At 39.5% G+C, this 21,925-nt stretch overlaps 1 protein-coding gene and 1 long non-coding RNA gene across 2 annotated transcripts; one reads left to right on the top strand and one right to left on the bottom strand.

Annotated features, from left to right (window-relative positions):
• The first annotated feature begins 1,510 nt into the window (after nt 1-1,510).
• On the top strand, nt 1,511-2,128 carry LOC115231613. Its single transcript, XM_029801596.1, has one exon. The coding sequence runs from the start codon at nt 1,511-1,513 to the stop codon at nt 2,126-2,128; it is 618 nt and encodes a 205-aa protein (XP_029657456.1).
• Nucleotides 2,129-4,076: 1,948 nt separating this feature from the next.
• Nucleotides 4,077-20,062, bottom strand: LOC118761930. The gene is made up of 3 exons (XR_004997741.1): nt 20,052-20,062; nt 18,192-18,197; nt 4,077-4,159 (listed from the first exon to the last, which is right to left on the bottom strand). It is a non-coding gene; the product is annotated as an uncharacterized LOC118761930 (long non-coding RNA).
• Between the last annotated feature and the right edge of the window lie 1,863 nt (nt 20,063-21,925).

Raw genomic sequence — 21,925 nt, 5'->3', positions numbered from 1 at the left:
TGAACAACAATTTTTATTATTCGCATCACCATTCTCTTTTAATGTTTCCAATGCAGATAAAAGTTTACAAATGTAACTATTCGAAATCCAATCAGATTCTATACTTTAAGCTAAATATTTGGAGGTTGGAATACCTGCTTTCTTTTTATATCTTCCTGGAAAGTTTAAAAACTTTAAAAAGTTTGCAACAAGAATCATTGCTATGTTTGGTTCGACATATATGTGTGAACAGCTTTTTTCATTTATGAAAAGCACAAAAACTGCTCAAAGAACAGGACTAACTGATGAACATTTATTCTCTTTAATAAAAGTCGGTACTACACGAATAGCTCAGCCTGACATATCAAAAATTGTATCTAAAAAAAGATGTCAATCCTATGGAAGCAGCTCTCACCAAAATTAAGGGGCGATGATTGAATAATTTAGTTTCTCTTATTTTGGTTATTTATCATAATAAATATCAGAATCAATATTCCCTTAATGAGAAATTATTATAAATGCGGCCCTCGAAACGAAATTGTTACAAAATGCGGCCCTCAAAGCGAAATGAGTTTGACACCCCTGTTTTAAGACATATTATTTTTGAACACTTGATACTTATCTTTTTGTAATGCATTCCAAGATTTCTATTGAAACAAAAATTAAAATTGCAAAGTGTCTACAAATTTCTTCTTAAAGAGAAGGTGCAAAAAAATTCAAGAACGAGCTGGCTTTTTCAGCGGATATCGTTCGCGATACTACGTGGAAATTGCCTGTCCATCCGCTCGGCGACTCATCTAATTTAGTTAACTTCTCTATTTTTTTGGACCTAATTTGAACATTTCATAATAAAAAAATTCAAGATAAGCTTAGATTTCAACTTGGAAAAGATTTAAGAAATAAGAAAAATTTGAAATTGACTGATTATTTCAAAAAAATGTTTTACAAAATAATGATTTATTAATTAATCAAAATCAAGTGAAAAAACAGAATAGAAATCTATTAAACTATAGAGCAAAAAGCACAACTTATTGTATTATCGCCACATAAACACTTTGGAAGATGTGAAAAGGTTCTTTGTTTGCAAAGTAAACCACAATTTAAACTTTTCTGAGACACTAAAAGTTTTTAACGAACTTTGAGGAATATCTAAAACTAAATCTAAACCGCTGGAGCTGCGGGGAAGGAGACTGACTCGTTCCTCAAAGAGGTCGGGCAGTCCATCGGGAGGAGGCTCAAGGACACGAGAGAGGGCCTCTGGTTCCGCCAGCGCATCGGCCTGGCCATTGTTCGGGGCAACGCACACTGCGTCCTTGCCGCTGGGACTTAACGATTTTCGTTGTCTTATTTTTTGTCTAAATCTTCTAATTATTATTATTTAAGCCAAACAAAATCACCGTCTTAACCATTAACTAACACGTTTAGGTGATTCCGACACTTCTCAACAGTCGAGCCATCTTTTCACGATGTTCAGACCGTGGCCCCACACACTTTCTGTATGTACGGTGAATACAATTATTTAGCGCGCGTCATGTGGTTTACCTTTTCTGGTGGCGCCGGATACAGTCCTAAACGGTATCTAAAGAGAACCATTTGCTCCCCGCCAACCAGAAGACTTCCCCCTGCACGGCATCTTCTCAACGTTGGCACTTACCATCGATTGTTGCTGTTGACCTCAGGTGACGTGGAACAGAATCCCGGCCCAAAGCTAACAATACAATGCCTAAATATTGACGGGATTCGAGGAAAGACGGCGGACCTTGACAGTTTTTTGGAGGAGAACCGAATAGATGTCTGTCTTCTCCAAGAGACGAAACTTTCGGAACGGATCCCTACTCCTCTTTTTGCTGGATATGATGCACTACGATGTGACCGCAAGTCTGACCATGGCGGGGGTCTACTGACCCTTATAAAAAGAGGAATAAAATATTTTGAGAATCCCTTACCGTATGCAAGCCTAAGGAAGGACTCCAACTCCGAAATAATTGGAATCTCACTTATGACCTCCTACGGAAGACTTGAAATCGCCAATGTCTACGTACCTCCCCCAGGTTCATGCAAGAAGGGTTATCGTTTTGACCTGTCAAGCCTTGATAAATTGGATAACCTACTCTTATGCGGAGACCTGAACGCGAAGCATCCCGCTTGATTCCCATATCAGACTGCCGATGCCAGAGGAAACCTTTTGGTATCGCAATTGCAGAAGTTAATAATCCTTAACAACCCGAAAAAGAACACTCGGACACCCTACAACTCCAAGGACACGAGGACATCGCCAGATCTATCAATTTGCTCGCCTCGGCTTTCCCCTATCATCAAGTGGTCGGTCCGCTATGATCTCCGAAGTGACCACCACTCAATGAGAATGAACTGTTCTCCACATGCCATACTGAAACCAACTTATTTCTATGATTACGAAAACGCAGATTGGAATGCTTTCGCAAATTACGTTGATTCAAGACTCCAGAACTTCCACCCTGAGAATTTTTCTTCCTTTGACAGAGCAGTGGAAAGCTTCAACAAAACTATCATAGGTTCAAGAAATTTGATTATCAGAAGAGCATGTATAAGAAGTGGGAGCTCAAAATATGATTCAAGAACGAAAAAACTAATTAGAGAAAGAATCAGCCTCAAGAAAAGAAAGTATCGACCCAAAGGAATCATCGATCGAATCAGGGCTCTAAACATGCTTATTACGAATAATACCAACCAAGTCCAAAGGAAGAAGCTCAGCCGAATCTCTAGAGCTATGAATAAACAAGCCTCTATTTCGACCATGTGGACGATGTTGAGACGCTTGAAGAATCCTGACGAGCGTAAAACAGAAACATACCAGCTCAATCTAAACAATTTTATGAAACACTGTGTCAAGATTAGTCATATTCCTTATAAAAAATGAACTCACAGCCAAGATTAAAATCAAAGCCATCCAAAAGGCCCCCGACGACTTATTTTCTTCCTGAAGAGGTGTCTGAAACAATCTCGAATCAGAAGAAAACAAACTCATGTGGACCGGATGGAATTCCACTTATTCTACTAAAACACTTGGGCCCTGTTTCAATAAATGCTTTAACCACGATCTATAACACGTCATTAATCACGAACTCTATACCGAACTTATGGAAACTATCAAAAATCCTGCCAATATTAAACTAGGGATGTAAATGTCGAATACGCGAAGGAAAGACTACAAAGAATACTGGACGACTTATATGGATGGCTATATGAAAACAGACTACATGCATGTTCCGAAAAGTCAGCAGTCACTCTATTCACGAAAAATAGGAAGATGGGGACGAAAACTATTGAAGTCACGCTGAATGGAGTCCCAATACCACAAAAGAAAACACAGAAGATATTGGGAGTAACGCTTGATACTTTCCTCTGTTTTTCACCTCACGTAGAATCGATCGTATCAACCTGTATAAAGAAGATCAATTTTGTAAAAGCCTTCCTTTGGAACTGTGGGAGAACTTATCCGCCAGGGGTAGAGACCCTTTACAAGCAGTATATCGAGCCAACAATAGGCTATGCATGTGCTGCTTGGGGCTGTAACCTGGCGGCAACGAACCGGCTAAAAATCGAAAAAATCCAAGAAAGATCTATCAACCTACTGAAGGACCATACCGATAGGGAAATTGTCCATATAACACTGGAGTCTCTCGTAGAGGCAAATGGGGGGGATCGTGGAAATGGACCACAAACCATTCACCGTACATACAGAAAGTGTGTGGGGTCACGGTCTGAACATCGTGAAAAGATGGCTCGACTGTTGAGAAGTGTCGGAATCACCTGAACGTGTTAGTTAATGGTTAAGACGGTGATTTTGTTTGGCTTAAATAATAATAATTTCTAATTCATTAATTTTTTCATTACTTTTTTGATCGTCGTATTTTTATTGTTTATAACATCATGCAAAATTTCTTTGTGCTTTTCAACTTCGTTAAATTTTAATTAATATTCTTTGTGATAAGTTATTAGGTGGGAGCTGTTCCGCAGCGACAATGTAAGACCACTTCCTCAGTCGTCTTCCTACTAATTCAGTAATACCGTGCTTCCTTAATGGGAAAGTTTGCAGTGTAAGGCCCGTTCGGGGTCGATCGGCACCTTAACTAGACGTTTGGTTCATCCCACAGCGCCAGTCATGATTACCATAATTGGCCCACTTGGTACTCTAATTCTATATGTGCCTCCAATCAAGTGAGCCACATATCTCACGTGTTTAAAGTTTGAGAATAGTATGCACCCAATCTGAGCACAGATCTCTAATCATTCGCTTTAACATATGAAACTTTTTACGAACACCAGCTATCCTGAGAGAAATTTCGGAGAGAACCAGCTACTAGATCAGGGGTCGGCAAATACTTTTGGAGAAGAGCCAATTTTGAACATTTTTGGAAATTTCGAAAAATTGAAGAGCCACCTTTTACCACTTGTCAAAAATTTAAATTCATAAAATTAAATAGACATTAATTAAAAAATAATTAAAAATTCATTTTAGAAAATTAAATTAATTAGACGCATTAATTTAAATTGCTGACTTTAGCACGTAGAGGGTTTATAACAAACGATAGTGTTGCTTTTTCTTTTCTAAAATCCTTAAACCTTTTTATATTTAAACATTCATTTTTAACCTGTCATTGAAAGATTCCTTCATATACAAAAGAACATTTTTAAAATAAGTTTTATTTATAGTTCGATCATTTTCTTTCAAATATTAGCGTAATTTAGGAAAATGTAAAATATTTTGTTTCCCTTTTTGCGATTTGGGACCAATTCCCCATCGGCGATCTCGTGGCTTTTGCGATCTCGTGGCTTAATAAAAAACTGGCAATATTTGCAGTCCTGGCATTGTCAGACCAACATTTAAAAGCAGAATTCTCGAACTGATTATTCTTTGTAAGTTCTTCCACAGTTTTCTTTCGGGAATCACCAATTGGATATTTTTTGGCGAAATTTGAGTGTTTTGTGTTAAAGTGTCTCTCTAAATTTGACTTTTTATTTTGATTCAAAGTTTCCTGGCAAATGAGACATTTCGGTAGTTGTTCTGAATTAGACGTACATGCAAAAGTTTCAGTCCATTTTGATTGAAAATGTCGCTCATTATCGATTTTTTATTAATTTTTTTCTTGCTAGGCATATATCGATGTACCACAAAAAATTAATGTTAAACGTGCAAAGATTTTTTGTTATTAACAAAACAAAAAAAATAGTTAAAAATTGAAATCATTTATAAAAAAAAATAGTTAAAAATTGAAAGAGCCTACCGAAAGAGTTAAAGAGCCTTCAAAGGCTCGCGAGCCTGCTTTTGCCGACCCCTGTACTAGATGGCTCGATTAGTATTTCGCCCCTATTCCTGGGCGTTGGAGAGCTCATCACGCCATCCTAAGCCATAGGCTAGCCGGATGGCTCGTCTTCTTACTTTCTTAAGCGCGTCAACGTACTTCTCCCTGTCCTCGCAGAAGTGCCAAGCGTGCACGCCATAGGTTAACACGGGTAACACCATGGCGTTGAACACACGGAACCAGGCACCTCTCCTCAAGTGGAAAGCACGCAACGCGCTTAATCGCTGCATTGCACGCATTTTAGTACGTGCAATGTGATCATCGAACTTACCTGACTGCTTGAAGACCACGCCCAAGTAAGTCGTCCGATCAACTACAGCGATCGCTGACCCGTCCAGCGATAACCTAGGGATAAAATTAGTGTAACCCCTCGTCCTTTTACAGACTTTAAGGACACTGCACTTGTCCGCACACATCTTTAGACCCCTACTCCCACACCAGTTTACAAGTTCATCCACAGCAACCTGTAGCCTACGACACGCACACTCTGGTTTCATCGACTGATCCCAGAGGATAATGTCGTCTGCATAGATCACCATTTCAGTACGAGCATTGACTGGCATAGGCGCAGAGGCCATAAAGATATTAAACAGTGTGGGACTCAGCACAGAACCCTGAGGGACCCCGCGAAGGACTGTTGCGACTTTAGAAAAGACCCCCTGGTGTCGCACGACCTGACCGCGAGATTCGAGGAACCCCGACAGCCAGCGCCTTAGACACGGAGAAACCCCACACGTGGCGAGGGAACTTCGCAGGCCGTCGTGCCACACCGAGTCGAAGGCCTTTTCTATGTCAAGACTAACTAACATACCAAACTCACTTTTCTGGAGGGCGTTCTTCATTTCGGAAGACACCTTCCACAAGCAGTCTCCACATGAACGACCCTCCCTGAAGCCCCATTGGAACTCCGGGAGGGCGTCAGCCACCATCAGCTCCTCCAGGAGCCTTTGGTGCATGATCCTTTCTAGGATTTTAGATATAGCGGGAAGCAAGGAAATGGGCCTATATCCCCCGGGGACATCATGAGGCTTCCCAGGTTTTCCAATGAGGATTACCTCAGCCACTTTCCACCTGGAAGGAATCATCCCAAGTCGCAAGCTCCCGCTAAACAAAACCTGTAAGGCCGTGATCAACAACGGCGGGGCCTTTTTGAAGATGGACATAGGGATCCGATCTAGCCCCGCCGCGGTGTTCTTACTTCGGGAGATCGCTGCCAGGATCTCCCTTTCGGAAACTTCGCCTGCATCGACCCTTGATATGTCCAGCTGGCAGCGCTTGTATCCCCCTGATTATTTGTTATCACTGATAACATAAAATATTTTTTATGCTGCCTACAGAGGAATTCTTAAGTATTGTTTTGCCAATGTCTAAATTAGGTAGCATCCCTCAGTACTTAGTGTTCCCAATCGAAAAGAAATCGACACAAAAGACAAATGCCTGCTTGCAATCAGGTGGTTGATTTGTTGTGAGTTTCGCATTGAATGTGATGCACATCATCATGGAGATTGCCAGACATTTCCCAGACTCGTCCACCACTCGAGAAGGCAGGCGAGACAACACATCATTTAATGCCTCAGTAGGTCTATAACTGCAATCCCCAATTGCTTCCTCCGACGGAAAAGTCTTCATTCGGATATGGAAACTGTAAAAAATAATTGATTTTCCTAAAAGTAATAAATTTAGTTTCAATCAAGGTTTTCATTCAAAATGATTCATTAATTTTTTGACAGAAATCATTTAAAGTGCTTTAGCCCGAGGTCTGATTCAAGTCGAAAACCGATTGTATTTACTTTTCAACGCTGTAAATTCTTACAGCATTGATACTTGTAATAAAAATGAGTTGAAAAAAGATATTTGTCTAATTAGTTAATAGATCTACTATTGACAAATGCACTATGAAAGCCCAACTAATTCCAACCATAAAATATCCCAAAATAGAACATTAAGATAATTCTTAATAAGTTAATTAATCCTCGATAAGTTGCAAGTATGGTCCAGGGAAGTATCCCTTGTGCCCATCCTTCACAACCAAGCACCACTTGGTGTCGTCAAATGGCTCGCACAACTTAACGACCTCTCCCTTTTCCAACGAAATCTTGCTCTCGTCCTCAGCCTGGAAATGTCACAAAACGACAACCTTATACGACTGAAGTACACGGTAACTATCTGCAGTCACTTCTTCAATAGGCAACTTAGGAATGTTAATATAAATATACATCATATTCGGCTTGGATTGCATGGTAGGCCTCGTCAAAGTCATCGTCAGAGGACACCACACTGTTGTAGTCCGGGATGAACTCGGGGACCTCCACATTGGGCTCGGAAATGACATCCAAGTCGGGGAGGATATCCGGCTCATTAGAAGAACACAATTTATCAATGACGACACCACACATGTCGATTTGATGCTAAAATGTGAAATAAAGTCATACTTTTGTGTTGATAATTGCTTCCTTGTCGTTTCCTGTTAGATTCTTACATTTTTGGAGGTGTCGGAGTCGTTGTTGGGCTTTGTCCATGGTCTCCTTCCAGATACTGAGAACTCGGTTGACACTTGTCTCGTCCATGTCCTCAATTGAGTAGAGTGGGTGGAGATTTAATCTCCGAGTGCTGGAACACACCGGAAAGGCGTTGAACATTTTTTTAGAAAAGTTATTTTCCTATGAAAGTGAGGAAAATATTGGGAAACCTCTTTTAGTTGTCCAATCAGACGTGCACATTCTTTAGTGCTGGAATCGTGAGCTTTTTTAATGGACTCCACTAAATATCGGACTTGATCGACGACTGGTTTGTCCTCCGTGATGTATTCCTATCATATTATTTCCTGGAAGTATACATTTATCAAATTTCCTAATTCTGATCCATGTAGCTCGATTAGACGATTTACAGCAATAAGATCGGAATTGTATTTTAATTTGTGTACATTCAATTTGATTTCAGACTCTTTTGACTTTACCCCTAACTACCCATCACTCCAAATAGTCTCACTTTTTTGAGCTCCTTTTCTCTTTTTTGATGCGCCAAAGACGCAGCAGCCACACTGTCTCTGCAGAGGTCGCAATTTGTTGACTAACCTGCTTATTTTTTGTTGCATTGATTTATTTTTTGCTTGTGCTTCCACAACTTCCTTGTGTTCTTTCAGGACTCGGCTGAGGAAATGGTCGACGTCCGCCTGACGCTTTTTTAGTGTACTCATGATCTATGTTAGTTTTCACTCCATTACTTTTTTTCTGCGTTCCACAACTTCTTTTGATGTTTTTTTGAGTTGGCTTTGGTGCATCATTATGATTTCTGTCAAGTTCTGTGAGTTTTCGATCTCCTTTCGGAAGGATCTCAAAGTCCACATTAAGTTGGTCTCCAAATATCTTTGATTAGAATTTGAGGTTCGCACCTTTTTTCGTCATTGGAAAATTTTTGGGCAAAGGACTTTGTGATTTCGGAGATTTCCTAGTCGTGATGGTTTTGGCTTACCTCGTTATAGTTTTTGTATGCAGAGATATATTTTGCGATATAATCTCTAAGGAGTAATAAAAAATACAAAAATGGAAATATTTAAATACTAATTTAGCCATTTTTATGTTTGGGAGTTATGAGAGTACCTGAAGTAATCTGTGAGCTCGACTGAGCGATTTGTTTCGCCATTTAAAACTTTAACTTGAGAAGCAAAAATTTTTTTTATTGCTGTGTTTTTCGACATTAGTACACAATATTTTCTGAAAAGTAAATTCAAATTTAAATTTAATTTATTATTATATTAAGTTAATTTTAAATAAATTATTAAATATATATTAAAAATTTTAAAATTCATTTTCTATTATTAGAATAACTTTTAAAATATTTTTAAATAAATAAGTATGTCATGATGCACCAAAAATACTACTAAATTAGGAGAAAAAATGAAAAAAGGTACTTTTCTATTTCATGAATCACGAAAATAGTTGCACGATTGCGTCTAACAATTCGTCGAATGCGTTGTCCAAATGGCTCACTTGCCTTCTCCATAAAAATTCTACAAATTAAATCAGAATATTTAATACCTGCAAAGTATTCACCCATATAGTGGCGTGCGGTTCCTCTTTGTCTCTTATTGCGCCATTTTGCGTTCCCCCACATTCTATATTTTTGTATATAATTTTTGCTACACGAACCTCTCAACAGTCTGGGTATGTGCACCGGTCTCCGGGTCTACAAAATTTCGTCTGCAAATTTATAAATGAATTATAATAAACTTGTGATTTACTGTAAGGTGCATATAAGCAAGAGCATTTAGATCTGGGGTTGAATAACCTATTAACAAGAATAAAGTAATTACAATTACCCTTCCATTTGTCAGAGTGTATCACTGAACCCGGTGCGATATTTCGCTGTATCGCTGCGGTTAACGTTCTTTTAGAGCGATCTGGTACCATCTCCAGGAAACAGTCTTTTGTTCCACGACAGATTCCCCCAAACACCCATTGTTGAGGGAGAATCCGTCCCGCATTATTTTTTCTTTTCGAAAACATACTTTCGTCAACTTTTACGACATTTTCAATTCCACCTATGCAATCTAATAATATAATACCAATCAGTGTGTTCGGACGATTTGCTAAATATGCAGCACATACCTCCCGCAGCGAGTGAGACCAATTACATATCGTTTGGCCATTCCATTCCAGTTGACGCCGACACCATAAAATGTGTCTGTCGAAGCTCCACATATAAATAAAACGAATACAAGATTCTAAGGACACTGTCGTGCCTTCGAGCCACGTACCTAAAAGTAGTCCTTCAATTTTGCGTATTTTCTCATCCCAACGTGACCGTCCATTCACACAACCGATTAAAAAATTCAAAATTTTATTTAAAAAAATTTATAATAATATTTACAAAATCGGCATAGTTCATTTTTTTAATTTTTCCTCTAATATTCAAATAAATTTTCATTAATTAATTTAGTGCCTATTTTCGTGATTCATGAAATAGAAAAGTACCGAAAAAAAACAGAGAAGATAAAGAGTGGTGATTCTGTCTTTTAAAGAAGAAATTTCAAAATTCTAACACAATCAAATACATGATTTTCTTGATTTTGAATCATTTTTTGTCGAGGAGTGCATTTTTCAAATACTCGGATTTTTATTTATGTAAAAAAACTCTCTCGAATGTCAATCCTGCATAGCTTTTGTTTATAATGGAGGGCGTTCTGATAATTATATCTAAGTCATTTAGGAATTCTTTTACTGTATTGACATTAATGTGGTTGATTACTCACTAGCAATTTATCATTGTTCTAATTGGTGTTAATGTAATATTTACTTCTATTAGTATCAATTGTTGCATGCAGCAGTCACAGTCAAAGGGAAACTCACAAAACGTGCATTGCTATAAATTTGATTTAAGTAGAAAAGTCCGATTATAAATAAGAATGTCCATGTGGATTCAAAGTTCCTGGTAAATTACTATATTTTGCAGGATGGGAAACTGTCAACAGAATCTTTGGTCAAATATTCAGATAACAATCGCGCCACTTTACTAGATGAATCTGACGTGATTATAAAAGTCAGTGGAGTAAGTGAGAAAGTGATTATATGTAAATATATCCGTTGATGTGATGTTTTCGTAGACAAATTAAACCCCAACGCCGAATATTATTTGCAGAATCGTATTAATTTACATAAAATTTTATAATAATTTTTGTTTTAAATCTTATAAATTGTACGTTCTGATAAGTATTTGTTAGTTTTCGTGTTGATTTTATCAAACATTAATTTCAAAATATCCCCCTGATTATTTGAATCCATAATTTTATAAATTTCCTTAAGATGTATTCCTTCTTTTTTGATTAGTTAAATTTTATTTAGTAAATCAATTCATTCTGGCGATCCTGAGTTGATTTCTCATCATTCTTCTCCGTTCTTCAATCTGGGTCAGGGATGGCTTGGCCACCGAGTTCATTTTTAGAATAATCCCACAATGTATAAATTTCTTTTAACGATTTCAATTCTTGGCGTATTCTCAAACACTTCGTCTTTGGTCAAAATTAAGACCGGAATTTTCATAATAATCTTTTCCGATTTTTTTGAAATTTGCTGTTCGAGGTCATTGATTTTGTTTATTACGTAAGAATATGTGAATATTATTTCCTGTTTGGTTCTTTTGGAAGTACTTTGCCACAGCAAAAGGTTCCCAGTAGAGGACTTTTGTATAACTTTGCTTATTTTGCATTTAGTGGAAACGACTTTATTTTAAACTCTCGTAATCTCGGGGTTCTGCCTGATTTCTGTTGACTTGATGTTGTTCTGAGAGACTTGGCCACTGTGTTGCAAGCATACATCGGCAGAATATTTTGGCAGTCGAAATCAATCCCAGAAAACATTTTTTGTCATCCTGCACACTTATTTTACAATTCGTCAATGTTTTGTTAAGTTTGGAGACCAAAAATATTGTCGAATCTTCTTTTCTGTGGATTATACCTTAAATGACTTTGTCGGGGATATCAAGACCGTGTTTGGCAACAACCTTCGTCAGACTTGTGGAATTACTTTTTTGATTCGCTTCCAATTCTGAATTTGTGTTTCAAGTCTTGAAAATAAATGATTTCATTATTATTCAGGTCTTCTGGAAAGTAATATCCGAGGATTTCTCCCATCAGACATCCGTTGGCCAGGTTCCTAGCATCCCTAGAAACAGAGGAGTACTATTTGGGTTTCTATAAAGGCGTACTCAAATCAAAGCTTTAAAGACACTTGAGTACTGTTAAATTTTTTCAGGACAAATTCCCCCCCATGATGGCCGACTATATTAGCTTGTTCGACTTCCTCTATGCCTTTTTCATCTCAAACTAAGGAATCATGTAATGTGTACTTAAGATATGAGATCTACTATGAAAATGAGAAGATAAATAAATTATAAAGATGGTTAAATATCACATTGAAAAGCTGACGACCTTCCTTCGGGTTGTCTGGCTTACCTAATTAATTTATTTAATTAAGTGTTTGTGATTTTCTGTTAAATAAGAAACTTACTTAAATAGAGTATGCAATTTACAGATTTTGAAAACACTTGAACACTTTTTTTGAAATAGCCCAACTTTTAATAAAAAATCCCATTTGCAAATTTACTGTTTTTTTAAAACAATCGATAATCAATAAATTTGGGTCAGATCTAAGAGAAAATCGATCATTTCTTTCCCAACCTAGTATTTTGTATAAATATAACAATTAATATATGGAAATTTTATTTAAAGAATGAATAATTTCAATAAAAGAAGTCAAAGTTTGACAGATCTTTGTAATATTGAGGAAAGAGGCGTTTTTCATAACTTCACTGCGGAAAGTTGCTTTGATTTTCAGTGTGTGGGGCCTCATATTCCCCAAAATGTGATTGCATGAGGTCATAATTATGTGGGGGCTCATATGCATTCGAGTAAGTAGGTGTATATTCCTCGATAGATTGCCAAGGGATATCTTTTAACCAAATATCTTCATAAAAGGTGTATGTATTTTTCTGCCCTTTTTCTCTTTTAAGGATCCTCGGGTTGTCTTTCAACTCCCCCCACATTCTTGCAAGTTCGGTTGGATTGGTAATTCGAAACGAATTCGACATCACAATCCACATGAGATAAGGGAACTTTTTGTTCAAATTTTTAATGAGAAATTGATATGGCAATTTTTGCAAATTTACTTCTTTTTTATTACAAGGGCGCACGTCGTTTGTTTTAAGTGTTAATTCGTAATTGTTAAAAATTTGTACTTTGGCACTATGTAACAGTCCGATCTCACTTGCAAGTAGGTCGTATTTGTCGAGTTTTTCCGGACAATTTACATCTCGTTCTGACAGCACAGATTTCTATCTTGCAGTAAGCAAGATAGACCCTCACTACTTGGGCATATATTGCCTTCCTGCAACCACAAAGAAGATTCTTTAATATCGGGATGAATGTTTTTGTTGCATTTGTAAAGTGATGAATGTAAACTTTTCGTTTCGATTATATCAAGAAGGCATTTGAGTTGAATTTCCTTTAAATTTTTTATGTTGTTCATATTTGGTGTATTTATGCTTTAAGTAGTCTGCGATGGCGTCCAAATGGGTTTTCATTAAATTTTCAGTTTGCAGAATACCAGTCTTTCTCAGACAGCCTACCGATTTTTTTATGTCAGTATAGAATTCCAGTAACATTCTTTCGCTCTTCATCGATATTGATTCCAATCCTCTTCCAAGGTATGTACGAGGGAGATATAGCCTCTGACAATTTGCAGGTCTCAAGTGTATGTGATATGATTTAAGTTGTAGACGAATTTCTCTGTCAATTACTTCAAACTCATCAGGTTCTATGTCTATCAATCCAATGTAATAATTGTAAAGGGACAAAGCGTGCTCATTTAAAGCTTTAAAGAGATTAATACTATTCAGTTTCGTGCCTGTTAGTCTCTTTATACGTGCTTTGATCTCTACACTTATTTTTTCCATCATCTCATCAGCTCAATGGGTCCATTACAAGCGTAAATAACTGTAGAGATAAAGCATCTCCCTGTAGGGTCCCGAACTTTATTCAAATTTTTTCGATTATTTTTTGTTCAGGTTGAGTTTCAGCTTTCACTGGGTCAAAATCACTTTTACGAACCTGGTGATCCAAGAGCAGTCCAAAACGTGATAAAGAAAGTTATGATCCACACTATTAAAAGTTTTCTTCACATCTATCAAGGATGTAAACAAATTGTTTCTGTAGGCCAGGTTTATACTCTTGCTAATCAAGGCCTGTTCTTTGGCTTCTTGACATTTTCTTTTACATCCAAGTTGATTATCCGAAACAAGCGAATAATATTCCAAATAATTTATTAATTTCATATTTACGCGTTTAGTGAGAACTTTATACAGGTTTGGCAGCATGTTATGGGTCTGAGGTCTTTTGGCAGATTCGAGTTAGGCTTTTTGGGATGATTCGGTATGTACTCTTCTTTACAAATTTTTAAGACTTCAGTATAAATATACGGATGTAAAGATTCGAAATGTTTTAATGAAAAAATTATACACCCCGTCGCAGCCACAGGATCTCCAATTTGGAAGATATTTTATAACATCTTCGAAAAGTTCTTGACTAACAGAGAATATATCAGATTCTGCCCAGTTTGACTGGCAAGTTCATTTTCTCATTTTGACAGGCATTGGTTCTTTTAGACCAAATATCTTTCCAAAAATTAAAACACTTATCTGGGTTAAACATGCTAGATGATAAATGATCAGCAGGGTCCAAAGATCTGTAGAACGCTCTTTGATATAATTCGAAAGAGCGGTTGTCGTGGTTGAATTCCCTTCTGAACTCATACACAGTAATTTTCTTTTCTAATATTTTTATAGTGTCTTCGATATGCGACATACTTCTTTCTTTCTCTTCCTTTTTTGATTTTTTGTAACTCAGCGACCTGAGAATATCATAGGTGATTTTTTTCTCTTCATCTGTAACTCTACGCTCAAAGTGCTTTCGAACAAGTTCCAATTTTCTCTTCCAGTCCTCAACTTTCTTCTTTGTGGTTTATAAAATTTGTTGCAACTGTGATGGACAGATTTAATGTGCATCTACAATACAACAAATGCTAGAGAGGAGCACATTACATAGCAACAGCATATTGCTGTTTGTCGTGTGCCTAGAACTACTAAGCAGAGTCCTCACTGCCTAATTCGAACAAATGTCGATCGAGCATAATGAAAAGTGTTATAGCACTAACCATATCATATTCATAGTCGATATTAAACTGTTCCCTCAGTCTTCGGGGTTCCAGTCTTTTCCTAACATTTAGTCAGCGATGAGCGCTGGACTGCATATCCTCGGAGGTCTACAACCAAATCTTCATTACAGTTTTTTCTGTATGCAAAGAGATGGAGGTGGGAGATGATTCTCGTCGCCGAGCAAAACTTCATTTATCATAATGAAGAGTTTTAATTAGTAATGTGACCAGAGAAGGTAGGATATCCCCTTTCTGCAACTATATCGTTCCGGAAGGACTCACGGATGGACAACGTTGACAAGACTTGATTCCAGTTGAAAAATTGCTTTCTTCGTTGTGTTTGATTTGACTATATTTTGATTAAATTCAGTTAAAAAAAGAATAAAACAGACTATTTGTGAATATTGCCAAGTCTGTTAATCAACAGTCGAGTCACCTTCCACGGAATCCGTTCCATGACCCACTCGAAGGGTTCCGTCGAGGACGTGGAGTGGAGAGCTTGTCTCAACAGCGGGATTATTCTGTCGTTCCATTTACGGACAAACCAATCACCCACGTTCCCGCCATAGGGGATATCCACAAATAAAAAGGGACCGATCACCGCCTCCCCGTTTCCATGTGACTCGATCAACCCTTCAATGTATTTCCACGTGAGTCCAAAAATGTCGCAACTTGTCGGTTTCTTCCTCAGTTTTTCATGGAATTTTCCGAGTTGATGCTTTCACGGAAGACCACCCGCGGGAGAATATTGGTCAGGGGTTCCAATGGTGAGGTCAGGTGATGGATTTTGAAGTTGTACTTCAATTCCAGTTGTTTAACCAGTTTTCCGTGTTTGCGACAGGTACCCAGGATGAGCACTCTATACAGGTCACACGAGAATGCCACTTGGAGTTACGGATTCTGCTAAAGAACTTGCGGATTGGCTGACTCACGTTCTCTTCCTTCGACATGTCCACGTTTTTTATTAGAATGATGGTACAGAGAGTCCTCAGGTTGTATCTTTAGCTCGAATGGACGAAATTTCTCTCTATTTGTACTCGACACAGACAACATATGAAGAAATCACCCAGAGGCCTGCCCCAAAGAGTAGGTGGAAGGAAAACATTGCCGCAAAGCTGTGGGTCTGGAGCTCAACTACAACAGGTCGGAGACTAAAATCCCTGTGTGTGGTAAGGCTATAAGTATCTTGTATGATTGAGAGCCAACCTCATTAATCCGCCCTAAACGAGAAAGTGTGTAGTGGAGGGTGGGCGTAATAGAGAACCAATGTTAAAAATCGCCTCAATGCACTGAACTTATTTTATGCCTTGAACGTGTACGCGATCTCATTGCTAAACTACTACATTGGCCTGATTTAATTTGACCAAAGTGAGTACGATGAAATGAACCTTATTGTCTGAAGAGTACTACTCAAAAAGAATCACGTCCAGGTGTTGGCAAACAATAAAAAAATTATACTTAAAATAACGTTGTGGTTTTTGCTATTGAAAAAATTCGTAGTACACACCTTGGGATCATAAAGGCTATGTTTTCCTCCCATTAAAGAATCCTTAGCCACTGAGGCGTTATCTTGTGGCAATTCTACACTCATAAATAAACATTTTAACGTCGTTTTATATTTAGTAAATATGGTGGACTGAACAATGACTCTTAATAAAAAATGTAAATAATTACGTCAGAATATTTATATTAGTCAATATAAATAATCGGTAATTAAATTGCACTTAATTAGAAGAAAATAAAATGTAAATAAATTGTAAAGAATGAATGCCTTTTGTGGACCATGTGGGAGACAAAGTTCGCGAATATCGACATTCTCGAAATGCAGTTCAAAACTAAGAGAAATTCCCCGACAAATTATAAAAATGAAGAACTTGGAAGAACTAGACCTGGAATCGAACGACATTTACGAGATTCCAGAAGTATTATTCGAACTGACCAAGCTGGAACGACTGTCATTATACGACAACCAAATCCGCGTACTTCCCCGTGGAGTAGTCCGACTGGAACTCCTGGTGGAACTGAATCTGTCAAAGAATGGTAGGTGGAGTGAGTAATAGAATAGCCTTGGAGGACCTGCCGATGACATTGGAGGAATGCAGAAACCTTCAAAGTCTAAAAATAGCAAATAATTCATTCTCAACGTAAAATAACCAAATAAGAGTAGATTCCCGGCCTGCATCTGTCATCTAGTCAAACTAACTTGTCTGGATCTCAACTTTTGTTATGTAACCCACATTCCCGAGAATATTGGCCTGCTTGTCAATTTAATGTCATTGGAAGTACGGTCTAACCCAATCTCCGAACTGCCCTCGTCGTTGGGGTGTCTGGTGAACTTGGAGTTGTTGGACTGTGGGAGTACGACTACTCTGCAGTGTCTGGTATGGGTTGAGGGTGAGTGGCAGCCTGAGTCGATTGGAGAGTGTCATAAACTGCATACACTGTGGGCGGAGAAGAATTGTCTGAGGAGACTGCCTGAGGTACTGTGTGGTCTATTTGTAGTCGATTGGGGGGTTGTGTGGATTGGAGACTCTTGATTTGGGGGATAACTTGTTGGAGACACTGCCTGACTCGATTGGGGAGTTGGGGAGTCTGAAAGAATTGGATTTGTCTTTTAATAAACTGAGTGAACTGCCTCATTCGATGGGTTGTGAGTGAATGTGAGTGGTAGGCCGACTTGATCAATTAATCACTCTTTATTTGAATGATAACTCTCTACACTCACTCCCTCAGTCTATTGCCAACTGTTCTAGTCTTGCTGAGTTGTATGTGGCCAACAATCATATTCAGGTGATTTGTTTAGTCATAGTAGACTATTCCGTCCTCATTGGGCACACTTCCCTGTCTAAGAATACTTCATTTGGGTAGGAATGATATTAGTGATGTCCCACATTCTCTCTTCTCTGCTACTTCTCTCTCCATTCTCAATTTGTGTGATAATCAAATTGATAATCTTCCAAACCATGTGGGCAATCTTTCTCATCTGGAAGTACTTGATGTCTCCGGAAATAGGTTGTCTTTATTTATACATCAGACTTCGTAATCTGCCCACTTCTCTCACTCATTGTCCTCTCAAGTCTATCAGACTGTCCGACATGCAAACTCGTCCGATGGTTGTCTTTCAGACTGACTATGACCATTCCACACACTCCCCTGTCCTCACTTCCGTCTTCCTCCCACAGGACTGCCCCCACACTCCTACACCTATCCCTCCACAGGACTGTTCACACACTCCTTTGCCTCTGCTCCCAAAGGACTCCCCCTATATTCCTTTGCCTTCTTTCCCGCAGGAGTCATCCCATACTCCTATATCTCTCCTTCCACAGGACTGTTCACACAGTCGTATACCTCGCCTCCCCCAGGACTCCCCCCACAGTCCTACACCCCTCCTTCACTTTACTCTCCCTTCCACTCAAGGAATGGCGATTGCAGGGGGAGTCGACTCAGATCCCTACGTTGGGGATGATAGGGTACTCCTCCTCCACACCTCCAGGGAATATTTGTTCAATCCATTCCCTTAAATCACAACACACTCCAAGTGGGGGATAAACTATTGAATGTTAATGGAATTGTCATGGAAGGTCTTCTCCATCAGCAGGCCGTGAATGTGCTCACATCTGCCCCTCAATATCACTTTGTCGTCCAGAGGGGGTCACTCCCTCACTACTCCTCCACCAACCTTCTTGATTTGGTCACACAGGCAGGGATCGTCTCTCACTACCCTCTCAAGGTCACACTCCTCCCTCACTCTCAGAGAGTTCATTTGCGCAGAGATGCCACTCACGGATTTGGAATAACTGTCCACGGGGGACGTGACATTACTGCACTCCCATTTTCCAACACTGACGGGGGTCCCTTCATAGTCACGGCCGACATTCACACCCATCTCCGCGCTGGTCAGAGGATATTGCTGGTGCCCCTCCCTGTTTATTGGTAGATCAACGGGTTGAAGGCCTGTCATTTGTCTCGGACTGAGATACTCCACTTGTTTGGGGAGAAAGAGACTTTGTCCTTGGTAGTCAGTGAAGACCCCATTCCCCACGGATATATGGTCGCCTTCTTTGCTTATTTTAGAGTTTTCGTCTTCAGATGAGTGGATATGAGTACGTGGGAGTGAGGGTGGCCAAGGGAATGGACGGGGGCATATTTGTTGACCACATCGACGACCACGGGGTAATTGGCAGAGATGGACGACTCCGGAAGGACATGAGACTGATCTCTATCAATGACGTGTCTCTCCTCGATGTCAGTCTATCCGAGGCCAACAAAGTCATTTCGGCCATCTCCTCAGATTTTGAGGTCACTGCGTGCGACTTTGCTCAGGTGACTGGTCGACTGATGTGTAGTCACTGGTCGACACAAGCACAGACGGGCTTGCTCCTGTCCTGTCTTGTCCTTCTCTTTGCCATGCGTGGATGGATGGAGGAATGGATGGTCGTCTGCCACTCAAACCCCCCGTGGTGGACTGAGTCGAGCCAATGTGAGTGTTAGTGTGTTGATGTGTAGGACAGTCTCAGAATACAAAGAAGAATACTCCTCAAACCCAGGACTGGTTATTCCCTTTAATATTGTAGATTACTTTGCCGAGAAAGTGGAATGACTTATGTGATTAATATATATATGAGAGAGTGTATTAAGAATAGTGTTAGTGGTCGTGTCGTACTACAAATATAGGGAATGACAGACGTGTGTGAATGTAGTGCTCGAATTCCCTAAGTGAGTGTGTGCCCCGTCTGCGTCGATTGTATTGGCTGTCACAATTACGGCACCCTTCACACCGACAGAGGAGAGAGCAGGGAATGCCCGCCTGAGAGTAAGGAGGGGGAGTACTCCATAGCACTCGCAGTAGTTCTTTAGACAGGCCGACCTCTTGCAGTTGCAGCCCTTTTGGTGTGATCGGTCGTCTGAGTAGGAAATAGAGAGTACCAATCTTGGGGGCGAAGGCAGTCGGGTTGCGAGAAAGGAGGATTTTGATGGCAGTGGCTCTCTCCGCGGAGTGTCCCTCCGTGTTGTGGCAGCCCACACAATTACAGTTGTAGCAACACGCCCCATTAGCAAAGCACTCGCAGTAACTGGCAATATTATGTACTCCTACAGTTTAAGACACCGAGATTTGGAGCAGTTACATGGCTTGTGTGTGGAGGACTTGAACTCGTCATCCGAGATCTATAAAGTAATCCACCACACTCTACAGAGGACTTGATTATCACGTGGGAAGACTTGTCTGCAGTCGACACCACTGCTCGAGTGGGAATGCCTCCTTTCGAGTGACATGGGGCTATTTTGACTATATTTCCCTTCTTCTTTGCTTTCCTTGTTTCGGTTGAACTGAACACGTTCACCGGCCCCTTCGACCCACCTCCACTGCTGGATGTAGTGCTGGATGCAGGCAACTGTGTTTTGTTGTCCATCTGTGTATATTACAGTATTCCGCCCACATCTGAAAACTCCAGCAGACCTATTACTTACTCCCCGATACTTAAAAATCATGGTTTTTTGATATAAATTTTATATTAAAGATGTTTCAAAGATAAATTAATCGTGTGTTCTGTTTTTACTACCATAATGGTGATGATCATAGCAGCCGTTGATATCGGTTGTAATCTTGTAATTCTAATCTATATTCATACAAAAAAATAATTATGGTAAACTTTCGTTACTTTAATAATCAAAATAACAACGTCAGGAAGTGCGCGGCAAGTTCGATCTGCGAGCGCGACGGGCCAGGAGTTATAGCCCAGAGCCGGAAGAAGAAGCAGATGACAGTAATGGAATGGGAACGTGGTCATCCTATCCGGGCGTTTGCCGTCCCCTCTGTCCAACCCGGCTGGTTCTAGCACATTGGGGAAGCTATTTAGTGGTCTTGAGATTACGTCGTTGATTGCTCCATGGTGAGACGAGCGGCTTGTGCTCCGGCGGCAGGAGAGGAGATGAAGGCCTTTCACATCCACCGTACCTCTGCATGTTTCGTTGTCTAACAGGGAACCCGTCGATGACGTTGGGTAAGCGTGGTCGCCATGGATGAGATTAAGCAAACAGCATCCGAGACATCGCCCTGCATCATTTTGCTGTTAACTAATTGCGCTAGATGTTGATTGTGTTTGTGAGGTTTGTGGGACTTGATGCTTGATGGGCGGTCTGACGTAACCAAAAGTAAGTCGAAAGTTGCGTTAGGAAGGTGCTACATTGATCTTTAATCTGCTGAGCCACAGATATCCGATTTACTGCCGCCGTTTTCCGGAGGGCCGCACCCGGACAAACAGTAGGAAACGAAAATAATTTTCACCATCACTACTAAAACCTGATATTATGTTGAATAGAGTATCAGCAACGCAAATTATTGCTGTTTTGGCAAGGATCTCCGGTCACTCCGGAATTCCGAGAGTAGCGACAAAAATTTGTCAGGTGGAATGAGAGTATTGCGTGCCGGAGGTTTGACTGTCGCACAGTGCGCAAGACATTTAGGACACTTCCATTCAAATATTGCTGTGAATAATGAAAATTCCTCTTCAAAAGACAAGAAAAAATTGCATTTTTCTTAAAATTCCTGAATCAACAAATTCAGTTTTCTTTCATAATTGGAAAAATTTATTACAGTATCTGCATTGCAATTTAGTAGCAACTCCTGCATGTCGTCCAGCCATTTAGGAGCACCATCGGTGCACAAACATACAAGCTTCCTTAAATCAAATCCTTCATAAATATTAAAATCTCGATCACAACCCGGAAAAAGATTGCTAATTGTGCAATTCCAATAACGTCGACTGTTTCATCGATCGCAGTTGAAAAATATTCGAATCTCAAAAATTCAGATTTTAATTGCTTTTTTGAAACACTCTCTTTTCATCTTTCAAACACTGTTTTTTAGTTCCAGAATAAACACATAACAATGTCAAA

The sequence above is a fragment of the Octopus sinensis genome, unplaced genomic scaffold, assembly GCF_006345805.1.
Source record: "Octopus sinensis unplaced genomic scaffold, ASM634580v1 Contig18745, whole genome shotgun sequence".
In the NCBI taxonomy this organism is placed as follows: domain Eukaryota; kingdom Metazoa; phylum Mollusca; class Cephalopoda; order Octopoda; family Octopodidae; genus Octopus; species Octopus sinensis.
Note: the sequence above shows the minus strand (reverse complement) of the source record. Positions and strands in the feature narration are given on the sequence as shown.